The sequence below is a fragment of the Tursiops truncatus genome, chromosome 15, assembly GCF_011762595.2.
Source record: "Tursiops truncatus isolate mTurTru1 chromosome 15, mTurTru1.mat.Y, whole genome shotgun sequence".
NCBI lineage: Eukaryota > Metazoa > Chordata > Mammalia > Artiodactyla > Delphinidae > Tursiops > Tursiops truncatus.
In genome coordinates, this window is record NC_047048.1 from 54,226,396 (window position 1) to 54,254,318 (window position 27,923).

At 38.9% G+C, this 27,923-nt stretch overlaps 1 protein-coding gene across 3 annotated transcripts; it reads right to left on the reverse strand.

Moving 5' to 3' along the window:
* Positions 1 to 615: 615 nt before the first annotated feature.
* CRLS1 (cardiolipin synthase 1) lies at positions 616 to 27,114 on the reverse strand. Of its 3 annotated transcripts, none has more exons than XM_019941445.3 (7): positions 26,480 to 27,114; positions 23,570 to 23,707; positions 18,868 to 18,997; positions 5,984 to 6,069; positions 5,012 to 5,080; positions 3,326 to 3,417; positions 616 to 1,597 (listed from the first exon to the last, which is right to left on the reverse strand). In XM_019941445.3, the coding sequence occupies exons 1-7, from the start codon at positions 26,783 to 26,785 to the stop codon at positions 1,510 to 1,512; spliced, it is 909 nt and encodes a 302-aa protein (XP_019797004.2). In that variant the 5' UTR covers positions 26,786 to 27,114; the 3' UTR covers positions 616 to 1,509. The 3 variants fall into 3 exon arrangements, with proteins under 3 accessions (XP_019797004.2, XP_019797005.2, XP_019797006.2); XM_019941446.3 differs by lacking the exon at positions 26,480 to 27,114 and adding an exon at positions 26,308 to 26,457; XM_019941447.3 differs by lacking the exon at positions 26,480 to 27,114 and adding an exon at positions 26,197 to 26,350.
* Positions 27,115 to 27,923: the final 809 nt, after the last annotated feature.

Sequence of the window (27,923 nt, forward strand, 5' to 3'; positions counted from 1 at the left end):
ATGGGACTTCCACCTCAAGCCTCACTGCACCCCAGGCCGTTATGAGACATTACAGGAGGTTCCCAAAGGGGAGAATGGCCAGCCTCACACCACCCTTCTCTCACCCCCTTCCACTGGATTCCTTAGCAGTGTCCCTGGCCGCAGGCTTCAGTGTTTTCCAAGCCTAGGATGGCTCAGCAGCTAATCTGGGAACAAGGAAGCCAGGACCAGCAGGCAACAAGGGGCACACTGATCCAAGGATGTCACAACCAAGAGGCATGAATTTTGCTTATAACTTCTCATTTTAACACAGCTCAATAGGCTATGTTTAGATAATCTCACTGTATGAGTCCATGTTACACTTAGGTTAGACCTCGGGACAATGAGCAGCAACAGGCCTCCACTGTTAAGAGGAGGCAACCGGCACCAGCCACTTGTCTTCCTCTCCCCTCTCCCTGCATCTTGCATTCTCTTAAACATGACAGTGTAGCAAGAATAGGGCTTTTAAGTCAGATGATCACAAACCAATTATTTTTACAATGTTAAGTGCAAGTGATATATCTGAATGGACTTTATGAATCAGAAAACTTCCACAACAGCAGACGACCGTGGAACACAGACAACCCAAATTGAAGGTCACTTTTTTCCGGCTCTTTTATTCCTTTAACATCTTAACAAAAGAAGATTCCCCAAAGCTTAAAAAAACCTTTGAAAAATATAATTTCATATTATTTACATAACATATGAGTACAGGTCCCAATATCATACAAACATTGTTATGTTAGAGATACAGTGGGAAGGCATGATGTAACTCACTGCCTCTTGGATGGCTAGGGTAACAGACATATTTTCATTTTCCAACTACCTTTGTCACTTATTATCCTGATGCATAAACTATTAGGCACCTGAGAGGTTGGAAGACTTCTGAACATGAACTTCAGTACCTTCTATTTTGATCTTATTTATTATTTTCAAAATTTACTGCATTTTAAATCTCTTTACAAGTTTAATTCATCCACAACTAAGCTACCTTTATAGTCATTATCCTGAACAATCAAATATTAACCACATGTACTGTTAACGTGTGCACAGATCTAAAAGTCAAACAAACAACTGTGCAGCCAAGTTGTACAGGATGTATATTTAAACCCAGGAAATTCCCTAGTGCTTTGTGAGCAATCTAAATTCTATTAAAGTGACAACTCTTCAGTTTCCATGCTCTAGACTGTTTTTTGTTTTACATATCAAAAAATGACTGACAATAATTGCTACTTATAAATTAATCAAGAAACCTAAGATAAAAAAATTCTAAATTATAGTTTTATTTGTATTTAAAAATACATTGGAAATTCTGCATATGCCCATGATCAAGCTTATTTTCAATGCACATTACTTAAATTTTGATGACATGGTTTGTTCTGACAAGTCCTTTTTCAAGCTGAACACCAAAAAAGGAAACTCCCTAAGATTTCCACTGGCCCTGCCGCCGATGATGTATATTGCTTCCTTGCTAATGATGATGGATGACTTTCATCTGCCTTTTATCACCTGAACAGTTTTCCGACCATAATGATAATAACTGTAAGCTGATGCAGCTGTGGTAAAAGCTGTAAGACACCTTTTATGGAAGGAAAGAAAGAAAATTTAGTCTAAACTCTAAAAAATGCTAACTATAAGAACCATAAAGAATACATTTAAAGGAGTTGTTTCAAAGTAAAAAAGCCTGTGTTGGTGTAATTTTTTTTTAACAAGAATTTAAATATACTGCTTTTCTTTAAGACTTCATTTGAATCAGTAATGTCAAACAGAATTAATCTAATCAGTCTGAAAAAAATAATAATAGCAATTGTCATTTTTTACCCAGACATTATTCTAGGTAGTTTTATTTTCACAGCAACCTCATCTTACAGAGGAAACAGTGCCCCAGAGTTTGCTCAGGGCCACAGAACTATGAGTCTGGCTTGGTTCCAACTCTAGAGCCCTTGTGCTCCTCCCACTGTTCCACGCTGCTTAGAGTGTTAGTTTTAGAAGCTATTTCTTACAGATCTTGGGAATTCTAATATCTGAGTCATTTTAAATAAAATTCAGCTTTCTTTACTGATATTTCCTTAAAATTAAGGAGAATTAATCAGATTCTCTTTGAAATGACACGAGTGACACTCAGGGCTTGCTGAGCGCTCGCAGCTAACACGTTCCTTTTTGGTGCACACATGTACTTCTGTTTCCACCAGGTGAGGTGTAGGCTCATCAAGAATCTGTTTGATCTCAAACCTGTTTATGCCAGTTTGATATCCTAAATTCACACATAATGAAACATACAGGTAGGAAGAGTCGCTATTTCTGAGAACTAAGCTGGAGGCTTTGGAAAGGCTTGACATCACAGCGAGTTGCTAAAAATTACTGTCAAAGTAAGTAGACAATGTAATTGTTAAAATACTAGAGAAAATGGTAAAAATCTAGAAAGTTTCTATACTCTGATTGCTTCATAAATGTCTTACATTCTTATATCACTTTAAAAGCAGAACATGAAAATCAGAGAGGTTGTATTATGGATGCAGTTTTTTGCAAGAAAGAAAAAAATCCCACTGATGAGCCTATAATCAAAGAAAAGGCATTGAGCCTTTATCAGAAGACGTAGGACAAATCAGAATGAATGTACGATTATATATTTTAGAAAATAAAATGTCTAGCGTGTGTATCATTTTTAAACCTTTTTAGCTTAACTGACTTTAGTTAACCAACTATTTTCTGGCTCAGACTGCATCAAGCAATGTTTTAATTATCGAGTTAAAAGTAGAGTAAAAATACAGTGCTTTAGTATCAGTGTGGCATAAAGTATGAATGTGACACATTTTCAAGGCTATACATAACCTTAATAAAATAAAACTCAAACTCCTTTCTCCAAGTTTCTCTCCCACTCTGCCCCCTTCACTAGGCTGGGTGCACTTTCCCCTTATCCACTCTCCTGCACGTCTGACTATGCTCAGGGTCTGCCCTTCACCAGAATGGCCTCCCCTCAGTCTCTCTCCACCTAGACCTCATGGCTCAAATGCTACTTCTTCCCTGAAGCTTTCCCTCTTCTTCCTACCTGGAAGTATTTTTCTCTACTCCAAAACCCCAACACATTATCTGTACCTCTCATCCCTTCTAATTTGCATGAAACCCCCTATAACTTCTATATTCTACACTTGATAGTAAGCTTCTTAAAAATGGTATCAATCAAAAAATATAGCCCACAGCTTTACCCAGTGCTTAATAAACATGATTAAGAACAAAGTAATTCTAGGATTGTCAAAATAAGCCATTTTGTTGACATTCTCAGAGAGTAATTCTAAGTTTAGCTTACCACAGGATCTGAAGATAAATGCTGTCAGCATAATTGAAAACCGGAGCTGCCAAAGAAGCTGCCACCAAGATTAACTGGACTGCTGTGTTAACCTAAAAATAAGAAGTCATAAATGAACAGTGCCAACCCAATTATGTTTCAAGCTCACAAGAGAAAGGCATAACCCATCACAGTGTAACACAACAGACCCTCAGGGATGCTGTAATATCCCTGCCAAAGAAGCTGGCATTCACACAAAAGGCTGAATTTCACTAACAGGCCCATCTGTCTCCACAGCTGCCCTATCTAGTGAGGGGAAGGGCAACTATCAGAAAACACCACTATCTTGAATTTCCATAGCAATAATGTTGCAAAGTTCTCTGCCTTTTTCTCAGTTGCCTATTAAAACAGCCCTGTGAATATGGAAATAATGAAGATACTCTTCACAGGTAAAAAGGTAATGAGTTAAGTGACTTGCCTGCAGTCATAGCAGGTTACAGATCCAAACCCAGAACCCACATTTCCCAGTACTCCATTCAATGCTCCTTTCACTTGCCTACCACCTGTCAAACCTATGAAGTTAGAAAACTGAAATGCACTAATCTCCATGAGAGAGGCTCTAAGTTCGGAAATGAGTAGGTTTCCCTACCCTAAAAGACAGCGTGGTGGAGAAAAGGAAGACAACAAAACCACTGGAGACTTCCTGTACTCATTGAGAGAAGCATTCTGGGGAAGCGGGTGATGTATGAATCCGTGGGTGATGTGTCTAGAGAAGCACCTATGTTCTCTCATCCATTGTGCAGCCAAATTACAAGGATTCGACTCCGTTTTAAAAATAAGTAATAAAAATTGTCTGGAGAACTCCCTGCAAGCCCAAGGAATTAAGGCATTTGTCCCTGGTACCTCTTTAAGCCACCTTCTGTACAGTGCTATACTCCAATTACTGTACTTGATACATATGTAAGTCACAAAAATAAATAGATAAAATAAATAGACAGATAAATAAATAACGCATATTTGTAGGTAAAAATTCACCCCAGGGAGTCTCTGGTTTAAGAGTAATCATCCCTCTGTCCCAAAGATGATCAGTATCCCTAACCTGTTAAACCTCTGTCACAAGGCATGGAGCAAAAGAATAATTACAGCAAACTTACCAAGGCTACTAGTAAAACAAATCTGCCTTCAGAGACATTAATAGTGTCCTCTCTGTGTGCAAAGACTGGCATACAGTTATTATCCTGAAGAGGGCTCAGGAAAACAGATGGACAACTAAGAGTAGGAGTTGTTTATTAGTGAATAAAACTTTCTCATGTCCCTTTCCATGTTAACAATCGATCTTGCAAATGAAAGGACCTTGTTATATGGTGTTTTCACTACAGGGAGGGGTGGGTAGTGAAACCAGAAAGAAATTTTCATACTCTCTTTGTGTCAATATGCAATTACATTGCCACCTCCCCTAAGTGGTGGCCCTAATACCTCATTTGGAGACTTAAATTCTTACACCACCAACACAAAACACAACATATATACTAAAGATCCAGAAAGCCTGGAGGACAAAAGAACTGGGCTAATGACCCCACTCTCTATTCTCTATGGTCAATACATTAAAATGTGTCTCATTTTCAGCTGCTCCAGACTGAGGTTTATAGTCATCAAAATAAAATCCTCAACGGTTTTTAACTTAAAAGGATGTTGTGTGTCTCTTACCTTGCTGATGAAGGTTGGTTTTAACCTAGCAGTGGCATAACAAGGATTGAAATACTTAGAAAGTGTTCTCTGGCAGAGGACAAAAAAAACAAAGTTTATTCATCATTCAAGTTTAAAATAAATATTTTGTTATTATATGCAACAGTTACTGAGCGTATAACACACGCCTGGCTGTATGCTAGATAAACCCTTTATCTGCATCTTCTTTTATTATACTATATAAGCAACATCTACATTCTTCATAAATCACCTACAGTTTATTGAAAATAGATTTTTTAATTTATAGATTTCTCAATTTCTATAAATTTCTAACACAATAACTATCATAAAGTCTGCTTAACTATGTCTTTCTACTAAATAGATTCAACAAATCTCCCTCATCACTGTTTTCTTTATAGGCTAAAAAGAACCAAAATGAATAAAATACTGCCATTTTCACCAGGCTGGGAATCAAAAGATGAGGTTGTTATGTTCATGAGGTGGCTATAAGCTATGCTATGCTTATGTGCTCAAATATTTGTAGAACCAATGAACAAATGTGTGAACAAACCACTCCATGCTCATAAAACTGTGATTTTAAAAACCAGTTCTAGATAATCCATAGTAGAAGCTAAATTAGACAGGGAAGGGTGCTTAGTTATACAAAACACTCCTAAACAGAGTTTGCTGCTAGGGATGGGGCTAGCTGGCCTGAGTTTTATGGACTATCAACTAAAACAATGTTGACTTATAACAAAAACATCCTTTTAAAAACTGATCATTCATATTTTCACTGAACAGCTACCATAATGGGTGATTCAAATAGCAAGATGACAGTTATGTCTGTTTTCTTTAAATTCCTAATAAATGGATTGAATACATAATAGTCATAAATTATTCCCATAAAGTGAAACTCAGTACGCAATAATGATTTTTTTCTTTTGCCTTAAGTTACAGTAATACTAAAAGAACATTTTTTTGAAACAAACTCACCGGTGTTGGAAGAGTTCGATATCTGATATAAAAAACAGCAGCAATCAACATTACATCTCTTGAAATTATCATATAAGTAAGTGGAACTGAAAATCAAATATAAAATAATTTTGATTGGGATTTTGAAAATTATTAAGACATTATACATACAATGAAGCCTTACCATAAACTGGTGTTTCACCTAAGCAAAAATTTTAAAATAAACACTTATTGATGCCTGTTTAGGGTCCCTACAGTGAACCACTGATTTTTATGTTTTTTTAACCTGCCTTCAAAACAAGGTGAAAGACAGACTATGGCTTTTAAAGTCACATTTCAGAATGTTGATCCTCTCACCCCTTTCTGTATTTTTTTTTCCTTGCATACGTTTTTAAATTGCAGTTAATCAGTGTCAGCTCTACTCAATCCTATTCCCTTTGTTACTTCCCAGCTTTGTAAATTTAGAAAAAAGATCACCAAGCTCACTATAATTACATGGAATGAGATGGTAAAAAGGTTGGAAAGGATGCCGGGACTCAAGGCATTCTTTTTTTTTTTTAATAAATTTATTTATTTATTTTTGGCTGTGTCGGGTCTTCATTGCTCACGCGGGCTTTCTCTAGTTGCGGCGAGCGGGGGCTACTCTTTGTTGTGGTGCACAGGCTTCTCATTGCAGTGGATTCTCTTGTTGTGGAGCACGGGCTCTAGGCACGTGGGCTCAGTATTTGTGGCTCGCTGGCTCTAGAGCACAGGCTCAGTAGTTGTGGCGCATGAGCTTACTTGCTCCGTGGCACGTGGGATCTCCTGGGACCAGGGCTCAAACCCGTGTCCCCTGCATTGGCAGGTGGATTCTTAACCACTGTGCCACCAGGGAAGTCCTAACTCAAGCCCTTCTGACTTTTAAGAACTCTGACTGCTTGCTTCTGCATTCTAGATTATTTTATGAACAGTAAAATTTGCTATGTGTACCACTTGTGGAGAGCCAAAATATCTTCATTTTTGCCTGGCCAGTTCCTATCCAGGCAATTGCTATTTTTTCTTCTGCTCATTCATTCAATGAATTCTAGTTAAACATGAATTCAACCTGTTGATAGTTTTCTCATTATTCCTAAGATCCTACAGGACGGTCCCAGTGCCAGCAGAAGGACATTTTAAGTGGATACGCAAGGAACTCCTGCTCCCTTGTCGAATGAAAATGGGAGGGCAGAGGTCCTGTTTCATTTTACATCCTTCCACGTTGAAGGAAGTTTTAACCATGAATATATGTCATGTTATTAGAAAAAAATATTTATTTAAAAAGGAAAAAATCTTGAGGCTAACACTCATTTCAAATTGTTTCAATTACTAAAATAAAAGAATCATGCACATCCCTTCCATAATACTTTCAAACAGTTCTTTGTGAATTACTTTTAAGGCCATACTTAGGGTCCTCTATTGGTTCAGAAACTTATGAAAAATCTCAGTAATTAATTACAGATTTAAAATTTAAATCTCTGCTGGTTGTGGCTGTGATGTAAGTGTTGATCCTTGGCCTAGTACTCAATGACAAGACGATTCCAAAGAGAAAATGCTTATCCACTCAAGTCATGGCATTTGGAGCACAAAGAAGACTCGACTGTATGAACCAAGTAACAAAACAAGGCAGTCATGATTTTTAGGAGGATTTTTGTGCCTGTAAACCAAACTTTTCTATAGTAATAATCAGCTGGCAAAATCATATAACTATCAGATTTTATTTATTTTTAAATCAGATTTTAAAATGCAGCAAACTCATGTGAATTATATACAGTAAACACAACAGTAGAGGAAAATAAACACCTGTTATTGTAGTTCATCACCACAGGGGAAAAAGAATATAATTTAATTCTAAATAAGGTTTCTGCAGAAGAACAGATGAAGCAATTCAATACACTGCAAAGCCTTGGGCTCTAGTTCTATTAACTACTAAAATTACCATTTATTGGGCATCTGGCACCATTTAAGTATTTTATACATATTATGTCATTTAATCTACATATCAACTCCATGATATGGGAACCATCGTTACCCCATTTTACAAATATTGAAAACAAGCCTCAGGCAGATTATAAAACCTGGCCAAGGTCACCAGTTAGTCAGTACTACTGCAGAATGCATCTCTGGGCTCAGTTTACCATCTGTTAACAGTCTGGTGGAAGACAGGACTGTTTACAAAATCCAGTGTTCCCCAAACTGACTACTCATCACAGAATCACCTCGTGAAAGCTTCATAAAAGCAAAGGTGAATGCTCCCTGGGGGTTCACAAGCACAGCCAGACTGGGACCAGGCTGCACTGGGTGATCTCTAAAGCCTCTGCCAACTGAGAGCCTGTATACATACATGTTCTTACTGTGATTTGGGGGGCAATTTTGTCCAGTTCCCTGGCTTTTGAATCTTCTAACTGTTCCTGCTTTCTCTCCTGGCCTTCCTTTCCCTTTTCTTCCAGGGCTAAAGCAGCTTTCCTTTGTCTATTAGAGTATGATAGTGTGTTAGGGAGGTGTAAAATGTGTCAGGGAGTGCTCCAAGGTTTTCCTATTTGCTAACTCTGTCTGAAATACAGTTTCTGCAACAAAGAAATACATCATGGCCAAATTTATTAGTGTTAAAGGGAAATAATAAAATCAAGTCACTTTTACATAGTAGAAGTTTGCATTGAAAATAATAAAGTTAACACACAGCCATAGTCATTTGTTATATATTTTCTATGGCTGTTTTCACACTACAATAGCAGACTTGAGTAGTTACAACAAAGACCACATGGCCCATAAAGTCAGAAACATTTACCATTCTGGCCTTTACAGAAGAAGTCTGCCAACCCTTGTTCTACATGTTAATCTCTAAACCAGGACCTCTGCAATCTCTAAGGAGCAAATGGAGAGCTCTTACCTACAAAATAGAGCTAAAGGTACTGAGAATTCAGGGCCACGCCTTGTCTCTCACTACCTGTTCACCCTAGAGGGTAGTATACCACCCAACAAATTCCACCAATGCCCAGGGAGCACCCAGTTAAACATTTATGAAGTAAGCAGCCAAGAATCACCAGACATTTTAGCAAAGTCTCCATCATGAAAGAGAGACCAAAACAAACAGAAAAAAAAAAAAAGAAGAAGAAAAGAAATAGATACGATACAGGGGTTTAAAACCACCCTCCCACAAACACACATACAAAAACAGATAGAAGATATCCTGAAATGATGATACTCACCTATGAAGTAAGAAAAAGACATTTTTAAAAATTTTTTTATTTATTTATTTTATTTATTTATTTTTTGGTTGTGTTGGGTTGTCACTGCTGTGCACGGGCTTTCTCTAGTTGCAGTGAGCGGGGGCTACTCTTCGTTGCAGTGCACAGGCTTCTCATTGCAGTGTATTCTCTTGTTGTGTAGCATGGGCTCTAGGCACACAGGCTTCAGTAGTTGTGGCACATGGGCTCAGCAGTTGTGGCTTGCAGGCTCTTGAGCGCACGTTCAGTAGTTGTGGCACACGGGCTTAGTTGCTCCGCGGCATGTGGGATCTTCCCCGGCCAGGGCTCGAACCCATGTCCCTTGCATTGGCGGGCAGATTCTTAACCACTGCACCACCAGGGAAGCCCCTTGTTTTGTTTTGAAAGAACATACAGAACAAGAGCTCTTTATTTCCTCTTGGAAATTAAAAATGATAGCAATAAAAATGTCAATCGAGGGACTTCCTTGGCAGTCCAGTGGTTAAGATTGCACGCGTCCACTACAGGGATTGAGGGTTCAATCCCTGGTCAGGGAACTAAGATCCCACATGCCACGTGGCACAGCCAAAAACCAATTTTTTAAATTAAATAAATAAATTAACTAAAATGTCAGTAGAAGGGGTAAATGACAAAGTTGGGGAAATTTCCCAGAAAGAGAACAAAAAGTGTTTCCAGTAAGAAAAGAACCTAGGGAAAAATGTTTAGAACTGATGGATAAGTTTTCAGACTGAAGGGGCCTTCTTAGTACCCAGCACAATGGAAGAAAGATTTACTACAAACTCTAGTAGGATCTAGAACATATAACACTGCAAAATTTCAGACCTATAGGTAAATGAAAAGATCCTCAGGTTCAGCTCCATTAATATCTGAGTAGGTAATAATTCTCCTGCTAAGACAGTTAAAGAAGAACATTAAACAAAAAAATCTTGAAAGTGAAAAGCTTGTAAGATGCTAAGAAAGTATCAGAATGAGAACTCAGGAAAATAAGCCTAGGTACTCAAAGCCACTCAAAGCCACTGTCCCTAACCCTAGGGAAGTAAGCCACAAAGCTGAATAGGGGTTTTGGCCGCCTTAAAGGGTGGGGAAACAGTAGTCAAAGCCCAGAGCCCTCAGGTTGGGCAGTGACAAACCACCTCCTAGCTTTAAGCTGGGATCTGAACAACTATTTCCACAGGGTTGGGAGAGGAGATGGCCCTATGCAAACTAAGCCTTAAAAAAGAATGTCTTATCATCTGGCCATCTAGGTGGTCCCAGACTGTTAGCATGCCTAGATACCTGGCAGAACTGAACAAAAAATCTCCTCTGGAGAGTGATGCCATCATCCTACACATCAAGATATTCCTCCAAATTATTTTTTAAATATTAGTACAGTGTCTAAACAGTCAAAAATAACCAAAGACATAAGATACCATGAGTGAGACTCAATAGAAACAGACACATGAAAGAGACCCTCAAAAGATATTTCAGAATTACCAGTGTTTATAAAACAACTAAAGCTTACTATGTTCAAAGGGATACAAAAATCAAGATTGAAAATTTCAGCAGGGAACTGCAAACTATAAAAGTTGATTTACTAAGTTTGCAGAAGAATGAAATAGAAATTTTATAACTAGAAAATATAATAGAAGACTTAAATGAATTTGGCACAGCTGAAGAGAGAATTAGTGAAATGAAAGAGCAAGCTTCATTAGTAATCATCTAGAATGGAGTGCAGAAAGATAAAATGAGGTATCATGCAGAAAAGAGGCTCAGACACTTAAAGGATACAGTGAAATCTAACACAGGTATACTGCAGTCCCAAAAGAAGGAGAAACACAGACAACAATACTTGAAGATTGTGGCTCAGAATTTTCTAGAACTGATTAAAGATATCAATCCACAGATTAAAAAGCCCGAAAATCACAAGCAGGATAAATAAAAAAGAAAATCACACCAAATATTGTGAAACTACAGAAAACCAAAGAGAAAGAGTAAATCTTAAAAGCAGACAGAGTAAAAGTACCTTTGAAAAAGAAATGGGTTAACAATTTCTTATTACCAAAAATGGAAGTGAGTAGACAATTGCATGGTACTTTAAATGTACTGAAAGAAAATTAACTACCAGCCCAGAATTCTATACCCAACAAAAATATCCTTCAAGAATAAAAGCAAAATCAGACAGAGAAAGACAAATACTGCGTGATATCACTTATATGTAGAATCTAAAAAAAAAAAAAGAGAGATAGAAAGAGGCTGGTAAAAAGACACAAACTTTCAATTTTAAGATGAAACAAAAGATGAATAAGGTCTGAGGATCTAATGTATAACACACTGACTAGTTGGTAACACTGTATTGTATAATTAAAATCTGCTAAGAGAGTAGAATTTAAATGTCCTCACACAAAGAATAAAGGCAACATAAAAATATTTTCAGAGAAACAAAGAAAAGAATGTACCACCAGTAGACCTGTATTAATAGAATTTCTAAAGATATACTTTAGAGAAAAGGAAAATGATTCCAGGTGGAAGGTCTGAAATACACCAAACATAAACCAGAAAAAAGTATGAAGATACATCTAAATGAACACTGACTTAATAAACAATATCATGTGGGTTGAACACATAAATAAAATTAAAGTATGAGAATAACCTAAATTGAGAAAGGAATAAATGGAGTTAAAGTATTCTAAGGCCCTTCCAGTGCCCAGAAGGCATATAGGCATCCCTCGGTATCCATGGGGGGTTGGTCTGAGGATCCACCCTGCTTCCCCCAACATACACCAAAATCCACAAATTCTCAAGTCCCTTATATAAAATGGTGGAGTATTTGCATATAACCAATGCACACCTTCCCATATGCTTTAAGTCATCTCTATATTACTTAATACCTAATACAATGTAAATACCCTCAGTTTCCAGTTTGCAGCAAAGTTTGGTTGGAACTTTCTAGATTTTCTTCCCCCCAATCTGAGGTTGGTTGAATCCGTGGATGGAGAACTCCCAGATACAGAAGGCCAAATGTATAGATTTGTTAACATTAAACTTTGATAAGGTAAAGATGAATTATAATTTTGAGACTAGCTAAATGTTAACAGAGTGTAAAACTTTCCAATTGGTACAGGAAAACAGTGATAATTATAGAATATAGAATATAGACAAAAGTAGAATAGAACATACAGGCCAAATAAAACACAAAATAAAATGGAAGACTGCTACACAAATACTAGTAATCATAGTAAATGGATTAAATGTTCCAGCTGAAAGATAAAATATTTTTAGACTAGATAAAGTAAAGAAAAACCATCTATCTATATGTTATTTTTAAGGAATATCTAAAATATAAAGATGTGGACAAGTTGAAAGTAAAAGATTGGTTTATCATGTAAGCACTGACCAAAAGTAAGCTAGTGTAGCTATAGTAATAGTCAACAAAAGAGACTTCAAGGCAGGAACTTCCCTGGCAGTCCAGTGGTTTAAGACTCCGCCTTTCCACTGCAGGGGCCACAGGTCCAATCCCTGGTCAGGGAACTAAGATCTCACATGCCAGATGGTGTGGTCAAAAAAAAAAGAGAGAGAGAGAGAGACTTCAAGGCAAAAATCATTTCTAAAGATATAGAGGGTCACTTCAAAATAAATCATTCAATTCACCAAAAAGACATAACAATTCTACTTTATATGCACTTATTAATAGCATGACTTCAAAAGACATGAAGCAAAAATCAGAGCTAAAAAGAAAAAATAATGGAAAATTGGACACAGCAGGAAACTTTACTCTCTCAGTAACTGACAGAAAAGCAGACCAAATGTAAAAAATAAGTCCGTAAAGAAGGAGATTTAGCCACCAGGATTAAAAACTTGACCAGGGACTTCCCTGGTGGCACAGTAGTTAAGAATCTGCCTGCCAATGCAGGGGACACAGGTTCAATCCCTGGTCCAGGAAGGTCCCACATGCCGCGGAGCAACTAAGCCTGTGCACCACAACTACTGAGCCTGCGCTCTAGAGCCCACGAACAAGTCACAACTACTGAGCCTTCATGCCACAACTACTGAAGCCCACGTGCCTAGAACCCATGCTCTGCAAAAAGAGAAGCTACCGCAATGAGAAACCCATGCACCACAACGAAGAGTAACCCCTGCTCGCCACAACTAGAGAAAGGCTGCGTGCAGCAATGAAGACCCAACACAGCCCAAGATAAAGAAATAATTTACTTAAAAAAAAAAAAAATTGACCAAATGGACATATGTAGAACATCATACCCAATGACTGCAGAATACATATTCATTTGAAAAACGCATAAAATGTTTATAAAATTTGACTGTATACTGGGCTGAAGGGCTAAAATCACAGAGCATGTTCTCTGAACACAAGGTAATTATGCTTGAAATCAATAACAAAAAGATACCTAGAAAATCCCACAAATTAAGAAATAAATTTTTATTAACACCATAGGCCAAAGAAATATCATAATGGAAACAGATTACTTTGAACTCGATAATGACAAGAACACTAATACCAACATATGAGATACAGTGAAAGGGATACTTAGAGGAAATATATAGCCTTAAATGCAAACTTTAAAGAAGAAAAGCTGAGGGAATTCCCTGGTGGTCCAGTGGTTACAACTTCGTGCTTCCACTGCAGGGGGCACAGGTTCAATCCCTGGTTGAAGAACTAAGATCCCACAACGGCACAGCCAAAAAAACAAACAAAAAAAGGAACGAGTTAAACATTCATCTACAGCTGTGTTGTTCAATACAATAGCCATGAGCAACATGTAAAGATAAAGCACTTGAAATGTGGCTAGTCTGAAGTGAGAGGTGCTGTAAGTGCAAACAGCACACTGGCTTTTGAAGACAGAGTATGAAAAAACAATCTCATTAATGATTTTTTATTGATTATATAATGAAATGACAATATTTTCCATCTAGTGGGTTAAATAAAATGTTATTAAAATGGGGGGTGGCCTGGCACAGGCAGCAGTGCATGCACAGAGCACTCAGTCTCCACTGTAGCAGAAGTGCAAGCACACACACACACTTCACCTGTTTCTTCTCACTTTGAACATAACTACTAGAAAAATTTAAATTAGATCTATGGTTCCCATTATATTTCTACTACACAGGACTGATCTATAGAATTTAGAAAAAGAACAGCAGAAAAAAACCAAAGGAGGAGACAGAAACAAAAGAGCAAGATTTAATGAAGTAGTAAACATATCAGAGAAGTTTGGCAAAGTTCAAAGTTGGTTCTTTGAAAAGATTCATAAAACAGACAAACCTCTGGCAAGACAAGTCAAAGAAAAAAAGGGACAAATAACTAATAATTAGGATGAAAAGGGGGACATCGCTACATAGTCTACAGACATCAAAACGTTAATGTGGATACTATAAATAGCTTATGGTAAATTTTTTTAAAATGTAGCTGAAATGGACAAGTCCCTAGAAAAACATCACAACTCACAAAACAGACAAAAGATGAACCAGAAAAACTGAATCACCCTGTAACCATTTTTTTAAAAAATGAATCAACTATTTTAAAACTTTTTCCCAAAGAAAACTCCAGGCTTCAATGGCTTCAACAAGTTCTACCAACATTCCAAGAAGGAATAATTGCAATCTCACACAAACATCTCCCAAGAATGGGGTGGGGTGTGTGTGCACTCCCTAAATTCAGTTTATGAGATTATTATAAACTTGATATTAAAACCTAACAAAGGTAGGGGACTTCCTTGGTGGTCCAGTGGCTAAGACTCCACGCTCCCAATGCAGGGGGCCTGGGTTCGATCCCTAGTCAGGGAACTAGATCCCACATGCTGCAACTAAGAATTCACATGACACAACTAAAGATGCCGCATGCTGCAACTAAGACCCAGCGCAGCCAAATAAATAAATATTAAAAAAAAAAAACCTAACAAGGGTATTTGTAGAAAAGAATTCCAGGCCAATCTTCTGAATCTAGATGTGAAATCTTCAACAAAATATCAGTAAACCAAATAGCAATATCTTCATAATATATCATGACCAAGTTAGATTTGTAACAGGAATGTCATCAGGTTCATTTAACTTAGAAAATCAATAACGTAATTCACCACACATTAAGCTTAAAGGGAAAAAATATGACTATCATAATACATGAAGAAAAAAATTTTCATAGAATTCCATATCCGATGTAAAAAAATTTCTGCGCAAACTGCCAGTGGAAGTGAACTTCTTTAACCTGAAAAAGGGGTATCTATAAAACCCTACAGGAAATGTCATATTTAATACTGAAAGACTGAAAGCTTTCCTTCTTAGACTGGAAATAAGACACAGATACCACTCCTATTCAACATTGCACTGTGCACTATTGTGAGGCAAATTTTTAAAAAGGTAAAAGGACTGGAGAAGAAGAAACACACTGTCATTAATTATAGATAATACATAATCAAGGATACAGAAAATCCAAGAGAATATACATTTATATTATTAGCATAAGAGTTCAGCAAGTTTTGCTAGACACAAAAACCACTGTCAGAGATGGAACTGATTTCATCCAATCAACATCAGCTACTACAAAATGAAATATTAAAAAAGCTACCATTTACAAAAGCATCAAGAACTATCAGTCACCTAGGAATAAATCTAATAAAAAAGTTTTATTACCTCTCTAGAGAAAACTGTAACATTTTGACATTTTAACAGACCTAAATAGAGTAAATACAAGATGTATGTGGATTGGAAGACAATATTGTAAAAATACCAATTCTTCCAAATAAATTTGTAAATTCAGTGCAACTCCAATAAAATCCCAACAGGTTTTTCTGGGGAACTTGAAAGCTGATTCTAAAATTCACACACAAATGAAAACAGGTAAGAATATCAAAGTGGAAGAATGTGCTCTATCATGTATCAAGACTTTTGGGGGACTTGCCTGGTGGCGCAGTGGTTAAGAATCCGCCTGCCAATGCAGGGGACACGGGTTCGAGCCCTCATCTGGGAAGATCCCACATGCAGCTGAGCAACTAAGCCCGTGCGCCACAACTACTGAGCCTGCGCTCCAGAACCCATGAGCCAAAACTAATGAGCCCACGTGCCACAACTACTGAAGCCCGTGCATCTAGAGCCCGTGCTCTGCAACGAGAAGCCTGCGCACAATGAAGAGTAGCCTCCGCTTACCGCAACTAGAGAAAGCCCATGCACAGCAACAAAGACCCAACGCAGCCAAAAATAAATAAATAAATAATAAAATAAATTTAAAAAAAAAAGACTTTTGGCAAAGTAATAATAATTAGGGATGGTACTGGTGCAAAGATAGACAAATCAATGGGGAATAAACTAGACAACCCAGAAATAACCCATGTATATATGAACATGGCAGTGAGTCTGGAAAGTATAGAATTTTCAATAAAAAGTGCTGGGATAATTGGGTGTCCCAAGAAGCAGTTAGAAAATTAACTTTTAAGAGAGAGAATTTTTTAAACCATCAACTAGGAATTATGCAAAGAAATCTTAAAAGCTTTCTAATACAAAACATAATCACACGTAAAGGAAAAGATATCAGAATGGCATGAGACTTCTCAACAGCAAGATGGAATCTGGAAATCTATAATCAGGGTCTTGAAAATTCTGAGTGAAAATAACCTGCAATTGAAAATTATGCCCCAATCAAGTATGGAGGGTAGAACAAATACATTTTAGATGTCTGTAGAATAAAGACATTGTACACCTCTAAAAACCTTGCTGCCAGGCTGCATCCTAGCTAGGAAACAACTGGAGATTCTACTCCACAAAAAGGAGGACCCTAACAAGGAAGCCATGGGAGCCTGGAAAAACAAACCCAACACAGAAGAGAGACAATGGAAGTTCCCAGAATGATAATTAAGGGAAGTTGCAGTTCCAAAAGCGACCTACATCAATTGTATCAACAATATCCATAATACCAAAACCTGGAAACAATTTCTGTGTTCACCACGGAAATACCTGGGCTGGCCAACCTTTGTAAAACAATACAACAAAATACAAAATAACTCTGAAAAATGAGAAGCATGAAAATACACACACACACACACACACACACACACAAATTTTAATTGTGAATGTTAACAGAATGCTCCTTAGGATCTTTTCTCCTACAAATTATCTATATTACTTATAGCATACCCCTGCCCCTTCAATACCCCCAACCATTCACACACCATAATTCTGACTTTCAAAGAAGCACATGAACAGTAGTCTAATTCATTTTTAAATTTGGTATGTGGATTTAAAAGCCTAAAGGTAGGGACCTCCCTGGTGGCGCAGTGGTTAAGAATCCGCTTGCCGGGGCTTCCCTGGTGGCGCAGTGGTTGAGAGTCCGCCTGCCGATGCAAGGGACACGGGTTCGTGCCCCGGTCCGGGAAGATCCCACATGCCGTGGAGCAACTAAGCCCATGTGCCACAACTACTGAGCCTGCGCTCTAGAGAAGCCACCGCAATGAGAAGCCCCCACACCGCAACGAAGAGTAGTAGCCCCCGCTCGCCGCAACTAGAGAAAGCCCGCGCATAGCAACAAAGACCCAACGCAGCCAAAAATAAAAATAAATAAATAAATTTATTAAAAAAAAAAGCAAAGCCTAAAGGTAGAGGAGAAAAAGAATCTCTAGATTGGGAGACTATACTAGACTGAAACACCAGTAAACTTCTTCCTATCAAATGTCAGTAATAACATGGTATTGAAGGACCAAGTACCAGCTTCTTTGTTCTCAGATTCTAACTCTTGGAAATAAACAGTTTAATCTGAACCAAAGGATTAAAAACTGAGAAACACAGCGGAAGTAGAAAATGAACAACCAAAAAGCACATACAAAATACAAAAGATCATAAAATTTTGTTACAAAGAGTATTCAGGGGCTTCCCTGGTGGTGCAGTGGTTGAGAATCCGCCTGCCAATGCAGGGGACACGGGTTCGAGCCCTGGTCGGGAAGATCCCACGTGCCACGGAGCAACTAAGCCCATGCACCACAACTACTGAGCCTGCACTCTATAGCCCACGAGCCACAACTACTGAAGGCCGTGCACCTAGAGCCCGTGCTCCCCAACAAGAGAAGCCACTGAAATGAGAAGCCTGCACACCGCAACAAAGAGTAGCCCCAGCTCACCACAACTAGAGAAAGCCCACGCACAGCAACAAAGACCCAACGCAGCCAAAAATAATTAATTAAAAAAAAGAGTATTCAGACAATGTACAAACTATGTGTATAATTTAAAATTGCGTAATACCATCTAAGTAATAATAATAACAATGTGAAATTTTATAGACATCTTTAGGATTTCAGAGCTCTCACTTATTAAATTGTACTTAATAAATAATAAGACTTAGGAAAATTTTAAATTGCTTTCAAAAGCTAGGCACAAAGAAAATAATAGTTTCAAAAGATTCTAGGATAATATGAATTAGCTCAATTTTTTTGAAATATTTGTTTAATTTTAAACAATTTTACTAAGAAAACAATGCATTCTATAGTATATACAAGGTCATAAATTCTAAAGTAAAACAAATAGCTTGGAAAGCAAAACAGTTCAATAGTTTAAATTTAGGGAAACACTTTAAAGTTGAAAACATATTTTTGGAACAAAAATTATTTGTCTCTCAATCAAGAGAAATCCTAAGCTGATAAATGTGATTCTTCCCTGTACTATTTAAAAGTACGCATGACGCGTTCTTACCTGGAATAAGATCTGCATAGGTCAAGCTAACATATAAGATGCTGATAAGTATTTTATCAGCAAGTGGATCAAGAGCACTTCCCAAAGCTGATTTTTGATTGGCCCAGTTTCGAGCAATAAATCCATCCAACTGAAAATAGAAGTTTTTTTTTTTAATAAATGTCATAATAGGTACAGAGTAGATATCTTGAAGGTTAAGAGATACCAGAATAACCGCTATACTTGCATAAAATGTAGATAAAACCTCTTCTGTCTCTTACCCCCAAACCTTCTGTTTTACTGGTATACACTTAGCTTTTAAATTACCAACTGGTCAGAAAATGATTTCACTTTTCTACAGAAAAAAGTTTTCACTTTTCTTTCTCAAGGCCTTCAGCTATTTTGCAATGTTTTCACAATGCCCCTTTGTGGGATGAACCCAGACACAAATTTAGAGATGTAAAGAACCCAAATAAAACTCAAAGAAAGCAGGACTGACAGAGCTTGGACTAGGCACCCCACCCCAACCCACCCCTCCCATCCCCCACCCCTTGAGCCCTGAGCTATTTCACTACAGCCAAAATAGCTGCTTTTACTTGCAAGGACTACCGTTTAACTGCGAGATTTTCTAACTTCCATTCCTACCTACTTTTCTATAATATGACCCAACTCCCTATGTTTTAGCTGTTATTATTTTTATTTTATTCTATTTTAACTGTTATTATCAATATTTTTTATCTAGTGCCACTGTTAATTCCATGTCTGACTGTATTGCATGACCTGTATTTGAATACAAAACTCAGTCCTCTGTACCTAGCCTACTTAAAATGTTTGATATGAAAATTACTTATTCACTACTCTTGGAAACAAATTATATTTTAAAGCAGAGGTCATACTTGGGTTACCAGGGGGCCAAAGAGGCCTGCAGGCTGGTTTTGTTTGACCTGCCCAGTGATTTTTTAAATATAAATTAGTTGCCAATATTTAAATATTCAAAGTCTTAACTCAAAAAAATCCAGATCTCCAGGCTCACTTGAGAAATGGGAAGATCTGGCCACCCTGGGGCCACAAAATTGACTGAAACCAAGTACTGCCTATTTTCATTAAACGAGGCAGATATTTTCTGGTTTTCCAAGTCCCTACCCCGGCTTTTACTCATTTTATTTAACTTCAAACTTCAACAAATATTTGAATTTTCCAGTCCTAGTTCCAAGGAAAAAGATCAAATTAATCTAGACGTAATTTAACATGGTACATTTTAAAGGATAAATAAGTCCTCCATATCTCAAGTATTCCAATGACTTAGAGCAGTCGTACAGGACAATGGTTAAGAACTTACTCTTCGTAGCAGAGCATAAGTGGTTCAAGCACTGGCTCTCCCACTCACTTAACTGTGTGACTCTGGGCAAGTTATTTGGCCTAAGCCTCAGTTTCCTCATCTGTAAACCAGAGATAGTGCTACCTACCTCGCAGGGTGGGTTGTCTCAGTACATAATGTGATTAATACTTGTTTAGCACTCAGCGCTTAGTAAATCCTCAAAAAAAGCAGTTACTAGCTATTACTACCTCAACTGAAAAAATCTATTTTCTTAAGTATACTATAGGTAACACTAACAGAAAGTGCCTAGAACTGGGAGTTGGGGCCTTGGAAGATTCAGGTGTCAGTTCAGTTTCTGATCTCGGGGAACTTAACCTCCCATTTTATCACCATCATCACCCTCTTGTCCTCATTTTTCCTCTACTCACACTGGATTCCAAGGTCATCAACATCATCTCTTCTTTGTAAACCTCTATAACTCCCTACTCCACTCTCCCTCAACCCTGCTTAAATACAACTACCATGTACTATAGGCCTGCACCCAAGCAGCTGAACACTGATCAAGAAAAACACATAAATGGGCTGATTGATCTCACTTTTTCATGACCACAAATCTCCTGTGGGCACTCAATACTGCCTGGCAAACCCACACCTGCTTACTGTGTTTACCTTCCCTATTCATAGTCTGCTCATCCTTCCCAAAGCCTCTCTCTCTAGCTCATGACCATGTCTATATTTGCTCAAAAAACAGAAACAGAGTGTCAGTCCTCCCTTGTATTCCCACCTCCAAGTCCACCACCTACTAGTGTCCATGCACATTCTCTCTGCGGTCCCTGATCCCAAGTCCTCTTACCTTCTGAGTTTTCTCCACCTCCCCTGCATCATCAATCTCTCTCTTCCTACCCAGTCATTTAATTAATTAGTTAATTAACAACAAAAATTTCCCCAGTATGTATCTCTTTATAAACTACCCTTCCTTGACTATCTCTCTATCCCCCTATGAATCAAAACTTCCCCAATGTGACATCTATTGTCATCACCACCTCATTTATGCTCGCCAACCCATTTTGACTGCCCCACCCTCTAGAGATTGTACCCATAAAAGTCACCAATGAATTCTACATTCTTAGCTTACTTGACCCCAACACAATTAAAGCACTTTCTTCACTTAACATCTGGGACACCTTATTGCCCAATTTTCTTTCTTTCTCACCAGCTATTCCTTCTCAGTGTCCTTTTTTGGCTCCTTCTCCATTGCTCCATTATTGTTCTTTTCTCTGACCTCTTCTCTTCTTTTACCACAGCCTAGATGATTTCATCCAGACTTGACCATCTATATGATGATAACTCTTAAATCTATCTCTAACCATGATTTCCTCCAACTCCAAACTACTGTATTCAACTACCCAATGTTACCTCTATCTGAACAGGCATAACAACTCTTTCCCACAAACCCTGTCCTACCCTGAGTGTTGACCATCACAGAAAATGTAAACCTCCATGCATCTGCTTGTTGAAAAGGAAAAAAGTAACAGCCTAGCACTCCTATTTAATTCCTTTCTCTCACCCCACATATCCAATCCATTAACATATCAACTCTATCTTCAAAACATATTTCCCAACCCTCTTCCCTAGATTACTATAAGCCTCATAACCAGCCTCTCTGCTTCTATTCTTGCATTCCTGTAATCCATTTCCCACATACAACATTCCCCTACTTAAACCCTCCATGAGTCCAGCCATCTGCCCAGCAGCCATTCTAGAGGCATCAAAACCTACATGAAGTAAACGTAATATGATGCCAGTTAACTCAGGTTTCTGTACACATTGTCTTACATATTTAGAAAAGTGTAAATGAGACCTCTCCCATTCGATGAATATTGCAATCTCATGTGGCAACTAAAAAAACCTACAAACCAAAAAAAAGAGTAAATCCAGTAACTGAAAAACATCTTGCCTATTATGAAAAAAAAATTCCATTATCAATATAATGGCCTTTGACAGACTTGGAGACTATATTAATAAATGGAGGGCTTCAGGCTTCACAGATAAAAGCAGGGACAAAAGAAGAGATTGTGAGAATGAGAAGTTGTGACAAACAGGAGCTAAACTCGGGAAAAAGAGGCGGTAACCACTTCAAGAAACTGTATTTGATGCATATTTAGAAATGCCATATAACAGTGCAAATGTCCTCATTATTTATCCTGCAGAATTTTCAGCTAACTCTGTATTGCTCAACAATGCTACTGGGCAGGTGTAATTTTGTTTCTATGAAACTCAAAGGGAACAGCTGATGTTACAAAGAAAGATGCTATGTGACTTTTATTAACAGAAAATTAGTTTCTCTTTATTCTCACTGAATACTGAGCAAAGCTTTTCAAACATACATCAGTTTAAAGAGGCACCAAATTATTATTGCCTGTCTGGGTACTCACTTGGATCTCAGACCAACCTTGTACAAGAATATACAATTTATATACATAATGTCTATTTCTACATGCTTTTGTCCTGATTTAAAATCTTTCCTCTACCTTTCCCCCACTTCCTTCAATTGTGTTTTTGCAGGACATATAGTTTTACAAGCCATTTCAAATCCTTTATGCAACAGGGTGGGTGATAAATACAAATAATGTCACACATGATGATGACTGGCCAGTCCACAAAAGCCTATATAACACATAGTGTGGCTTTCTGTTAGAAAATTATTTTCCAAGTTCTAATTGGAGATAACCTGAATAAATCTTTCCCTCCCTATAAACTGACACAGTGGTGTCAAGGTGCTCTTTTCTCCTTGGTCCATCTGCTGGGAGAGTGGAAGAAGGAAGGATGTCTAATGCCCACCTAGGGCAGGGTCTTCTGGAAGGTGGTCAGAGGGGTGTAGAGAAGGAATCAAGGACCAAATCTGTGGGGTGCCTATGGCCTCCTGCCAGCATAAACCTGAGCAGAGATCCGGCCTCTGCAAGCTCCCTGGTCACAACAACTGGCCCACTGTTTCCCTCTCCACCAGTAAAACCAACTGTTGTTGCAGATCAGATATTTCTCTCTACTATATAAGTAAAAAAAAAGTCTCACAGCTTCTCTCCTTTATTTCTATCCCTAAAGCAAGTACTTGGCCCTTTGAGAATTTCTAAGGTTTTTTCTTCTATGAAGAAGTTAAAAACCAAGAGTAAAGAGCTCCCTCTCCCATGCCTCCCTACAACCTCCACTTCCTTCCTTAGATCATATAAAGAATAACAGAGTCCCATATAGATGTTAAAGACAAGCCTTTACACAAAGCACTAGGTGAAATTCATCTTGAGGATTTCCTTCCAAAGAAAAGCAGACTGAGTCTGTGCTATTTCAGTGTAGTAGAGACCCTGGGATTTAGAAGGGGAGCAAAACAGGGGGAGTGCCGGTACAACTTACCAAATCAGTTAGCCCAGCTAAAGCAAAAACTCCTAGTGCAATATTAAAATCTTCTTCAATAATCAAATAGCCCAAAACTGGGGCCAAGCCAATTCTCGTCACTGACAACATATTTGGGATTGTCCATGGGTTTTCATACTGAAACATAAAGACAACAAAATTTAAATACTATAAATTCATACTTTAAATAACTATATACATTGGAAAAATACACTGCATCAACTTAAAGGTTAGAAGCTACATAAACCTTAAAATTAGTACTTTCAGTTTTAAAATCCATTCCGTTATTTTTACACACATCTAAAACTGTTAAGAATGCAGATGAAGATATGTCATATACCAAAACACAGACTAAAATGTTGGTTGTATATAGAGTAGGTTTTCTCACTAAAGAGAGAAGGAATAAACATGTATTATCTATCATATAAGTCAAGCCTTTAATGTATTACTTCACCATCAGAATTCAAAACTAAAAACATACTGCTTTTAAAAGTGAAAATTCAACAACACTGTAAATCAACTATATCCAATAAAATTTTTTTTTAAAAAAGAATTACTTTCCCATTATACAAAATTAAAAAAAAAGATCTTCAGGAAGATCTTATACCTCAAGTAGACAAACGGTCTAGAAAGTGTCAGAAAAAAGCCGAATTATCAACCATGGGCATTTTGGCTAAAAAACATTTATTGCAAAATAACCTCTCCTCACTCCTCTACACATACCCATCAAAAGAATGCTAAATGCCATACACAGTGTTGGAGATACGAATGAAGAGGAATAAAACATTTAATTCCATAAGCTCATCACTAAACTGGAGAACTGCTAGAAGAAAATGGAACAAGGAAAAGGTATTGAGATACTTAGGAAATAAAGAGATTTTGTAAATTTGTTCAAAATAGCCACAGAAATGTTAAGATCCCCAACCAGAAGCTGAGGGCTTTCACAGCTCCCCTGTGGGGGCTTTATGATTCCTTGAAACTTCATTTGGAGCCAAGGTGTTTGAAGTTGGCACCAACAAAAGGGCACCTCAGCAGCTGCTCTGAAAATCATTCCTTCCTGGCCAAAGTCTGTTTCATGAGAGGGTGTTTCAACTTTAAAAAGCCTCAGCCTAGTGGAACTAAGATACACTGCACAGAACAGGGTACAGAAATAATACAGAGAAAAATGTCATTCCCTAAAGGCCGGATTTTTTTTCTCCACTGAGTCAAGACTGCCAGCTCTACCCCATGGGACTATCTCCTCACAAGATAACCCTACTTAACCTCTTTATCAATCAGTAACCTATTTGCCTGAACCTTAATTTTGACATTTCCACTTCTAAATACCTCTTTTAAAATACCTTCAGCCATTCTGTAAGAAAAGCCAGTTCTCTAAAGATACTAAGTTTGTGTTTATAAACAGAACCCAGCAAGAAATGTTCACCTCAGTTTGAAAGAATAATGAAGTTATTGGGGCCCAGTGGCAGAATACTGTCATTAAAGATACAGAAAAATTCAAATTCTGCAGGAAACAATCACCAAACAAGCAGCACTCCAAACTTCTACTCAAGGACCTTCTGTTGAACTAATCCACATTATATTAATTAAATGGAATCATTCTTGGAACATATTCCAAATTCAAGTTCAAAGGTCCAAGTGTTTCAGAGTCCAGAGGAAAAAAAAAGTCTGTTGACCATACTGCGATACAGAGTAAGTCAAATACTGATCCAGCATTACAGTGCCTCATTGAGGGGGGTGAGGAGGTACAGTTCATGATTGAGAGAAAGGAAAAACAAAGCAAAAGGTCAGAATACAGAGGCCCAAAATTAAACTCAGAGAGGCCCATGGGGAAAAATTAAAGACACAGTTGTAAACAGCCAGAGCATTTCATTTGGTGAATTAATAAACCAGACTGAATGTTCTTAGAACAATGAAAGGGATTCCTTTTAGCTCCACATATTTCAGTTAAAATAAAATACCTCAATTTATAATCATTAAATTTGTAAACGTTTCTAAGTTAAAATTAAGAGAGCTAATCTCAGATTACCCAACCAGATAACCTGTGGCATACTCGACCAACTACTGCCGTTCTTGGAAGGACTTCAGCCAGGATATGGCAACCTCAAAGCATCCAGCATTCATTCAAACCCCAACATGCTCTAGCTATTAATGTGGCCGAGACTCCTGCCAGGATGTGGCCACCCCAACCCATGCTGTATAACTGATGAAAGCAGCACAGGGGCCCACTGAAGACATAACAATTGAAGATGTAATAATTGCATGAGTCTTGCTACATGACATCAAAAGCTCTCCCACACTCATGCTCTCATGTCTTCTGTTTGGTCAGTATTTCAACAGGTAAGCAGACAAATATTTTCCTCCGTTACCTCAGGAAGAGAGGTTTAATCTTTTCCTATAATTAAAGGTTAAAGGATCTTTTAATTACGATTTAAATTACTTAGCTATCCTTCATCCTACAATATGTAAAGTCACCAAAGGTCAAATGATAGTTAACCAAACCTGCACAAGCAAACAGAAAGGCCTGTATATCATTCTGAAGACGCCCAGAGACTTGCCCTAAACATTGGGGATTCGCTTCAAAAAATTTAAAATGGGCTTTTAATAAGACAGGTGAAGGGTATTTTTACCAATGCAATATCCAGAGGCGCGTCCAGCTACCGGTGCGGATAGACGGGAAGGAGAGGGCTCTAACTTGACCACCGAGACAGGAGGACGCGGCTGGTACCCCTGACACTCACCCCGACCGAATGATCTGCCCATAACTTCTCTTCGGGGAACGCTTTAAAAGTTCTGAAACGGAAGCATCGGACCTCACCGGCCACGGCACGTTATTTGCGTTCGGGACCGAGCGCCGCCGCAGCAGTCGACCCCGACCCAGAGTCGCCCCTCCGCCTTCTCCTCGGTACGTACCAGGCTGGCGGCGCTCGCCGGGCCCCACCGGCCGCCCCGGGCCTCGGTGGCGGCGTCCTCTTGCACTGCGGGCCCGGGGGCTGCCTTCCCCGCGCCCGAGCAGTGGGCCCGCGGGCTGGCCCCAGGCAGCCGCAGGCCGAGCGCAGCCGGGCGCAGCCACCAGCGCTCCGCCAGGCACCCCAGGCAGCATGGCACTGGCGGCAGCAAGGCCCCGCGGGCGCGCCCCTTGCCCGGCCGCGCTCCCGGGGCCCACACGGCTACGCGCAAGGCACCCCACGAGGTGCGCGCCACCCGCGAGGCCAGCATGGCCCTGCGGGCGAGCCGCGGGGACGCAGGCGGCGAGAGCTCAGCAGCCCGGGGCACAGGCGAGTAGCTGCCCCATCGAAGCCCAGCAATATCGGAGAACCTCGACAGCCTCCATACTGGTTCTCAAGCCTCAGCACGTTCGGTTATACCAGTGGCCTGGGCCGCCAAGAACGGACGCCGTCGCGACGCTTTTGCGACACCGTCGCCGCTGGCCTTCCCAGCGCCGGCGGCGACGGCGCAGGTGGCGGGAGTCACGTGCCGTTAGGCCCAGTGGGCTGCCGGGTAGCGGTCAGGCACGGCGCTGCAGTCCGCCCACAGGCGGGCTCCGGGCTCCGTGGGGAGGCGAGGAGAGGAACGCGCAGGGCAGGACTACGGCGCGGCGGCTGTGGCCGGGAGAGGGCGGAAGACATCTCGCGCCCCGGCCGGAAACCCGAGGTGTGCGCGGCTCTGGGCACAATCGCGAGAGTTTTACATATTACTAAAATGTCTGATACAGAAGAAGTATTTAATACTAGCTCTCTGTTCTTTTCCCTCTTTTGAGCGTTGCATATGCCCAAAAATATGGGTGTTAGAAAATGTCAGTACTAGCAATTACTGATCGTTTACCTGAAAAAAGTGTTTACTGTAGCCAGGCTAGAGTGCATCATCCCGTTTAATCTTCCCAGCAACTCTCGGATGGGTTCCATTAGTATCTTACTTTTACAGATAAGGAAATTTAGGCTTAGAGAGGTTAAGAAACGTGTTTATTAGAGGAATATCCAAAATAAGAATCGTTAATTAACTGACAAATTTTATACATTAATGATTAATATAGAAGTTATAAATTATATTGATTATTGCTATATTGTTGTTATTAATATTTATTAATGTTGCAGACCTGTTTTCTTGTAGAGTCTATGTCAGTGAATTTGAATGGTTCTTGTGGCCTCTGCACCATCCCCCTCAGCCGTGTCTGTGCTGACAGACCCACATTGAAGTTGATCTTAAACTTAGTTCAGGTAGCTTAGGAAAGACCAATTGAATTTGAACGTCATTGTAGAGCTGAGTATTTATCAAAAGAAATCTTCAACTTCTTGCACACATATTGAAATGCTGATATTGAGAGAAAAATTAAGTGTTTGTACTAGCAATGTAAAAA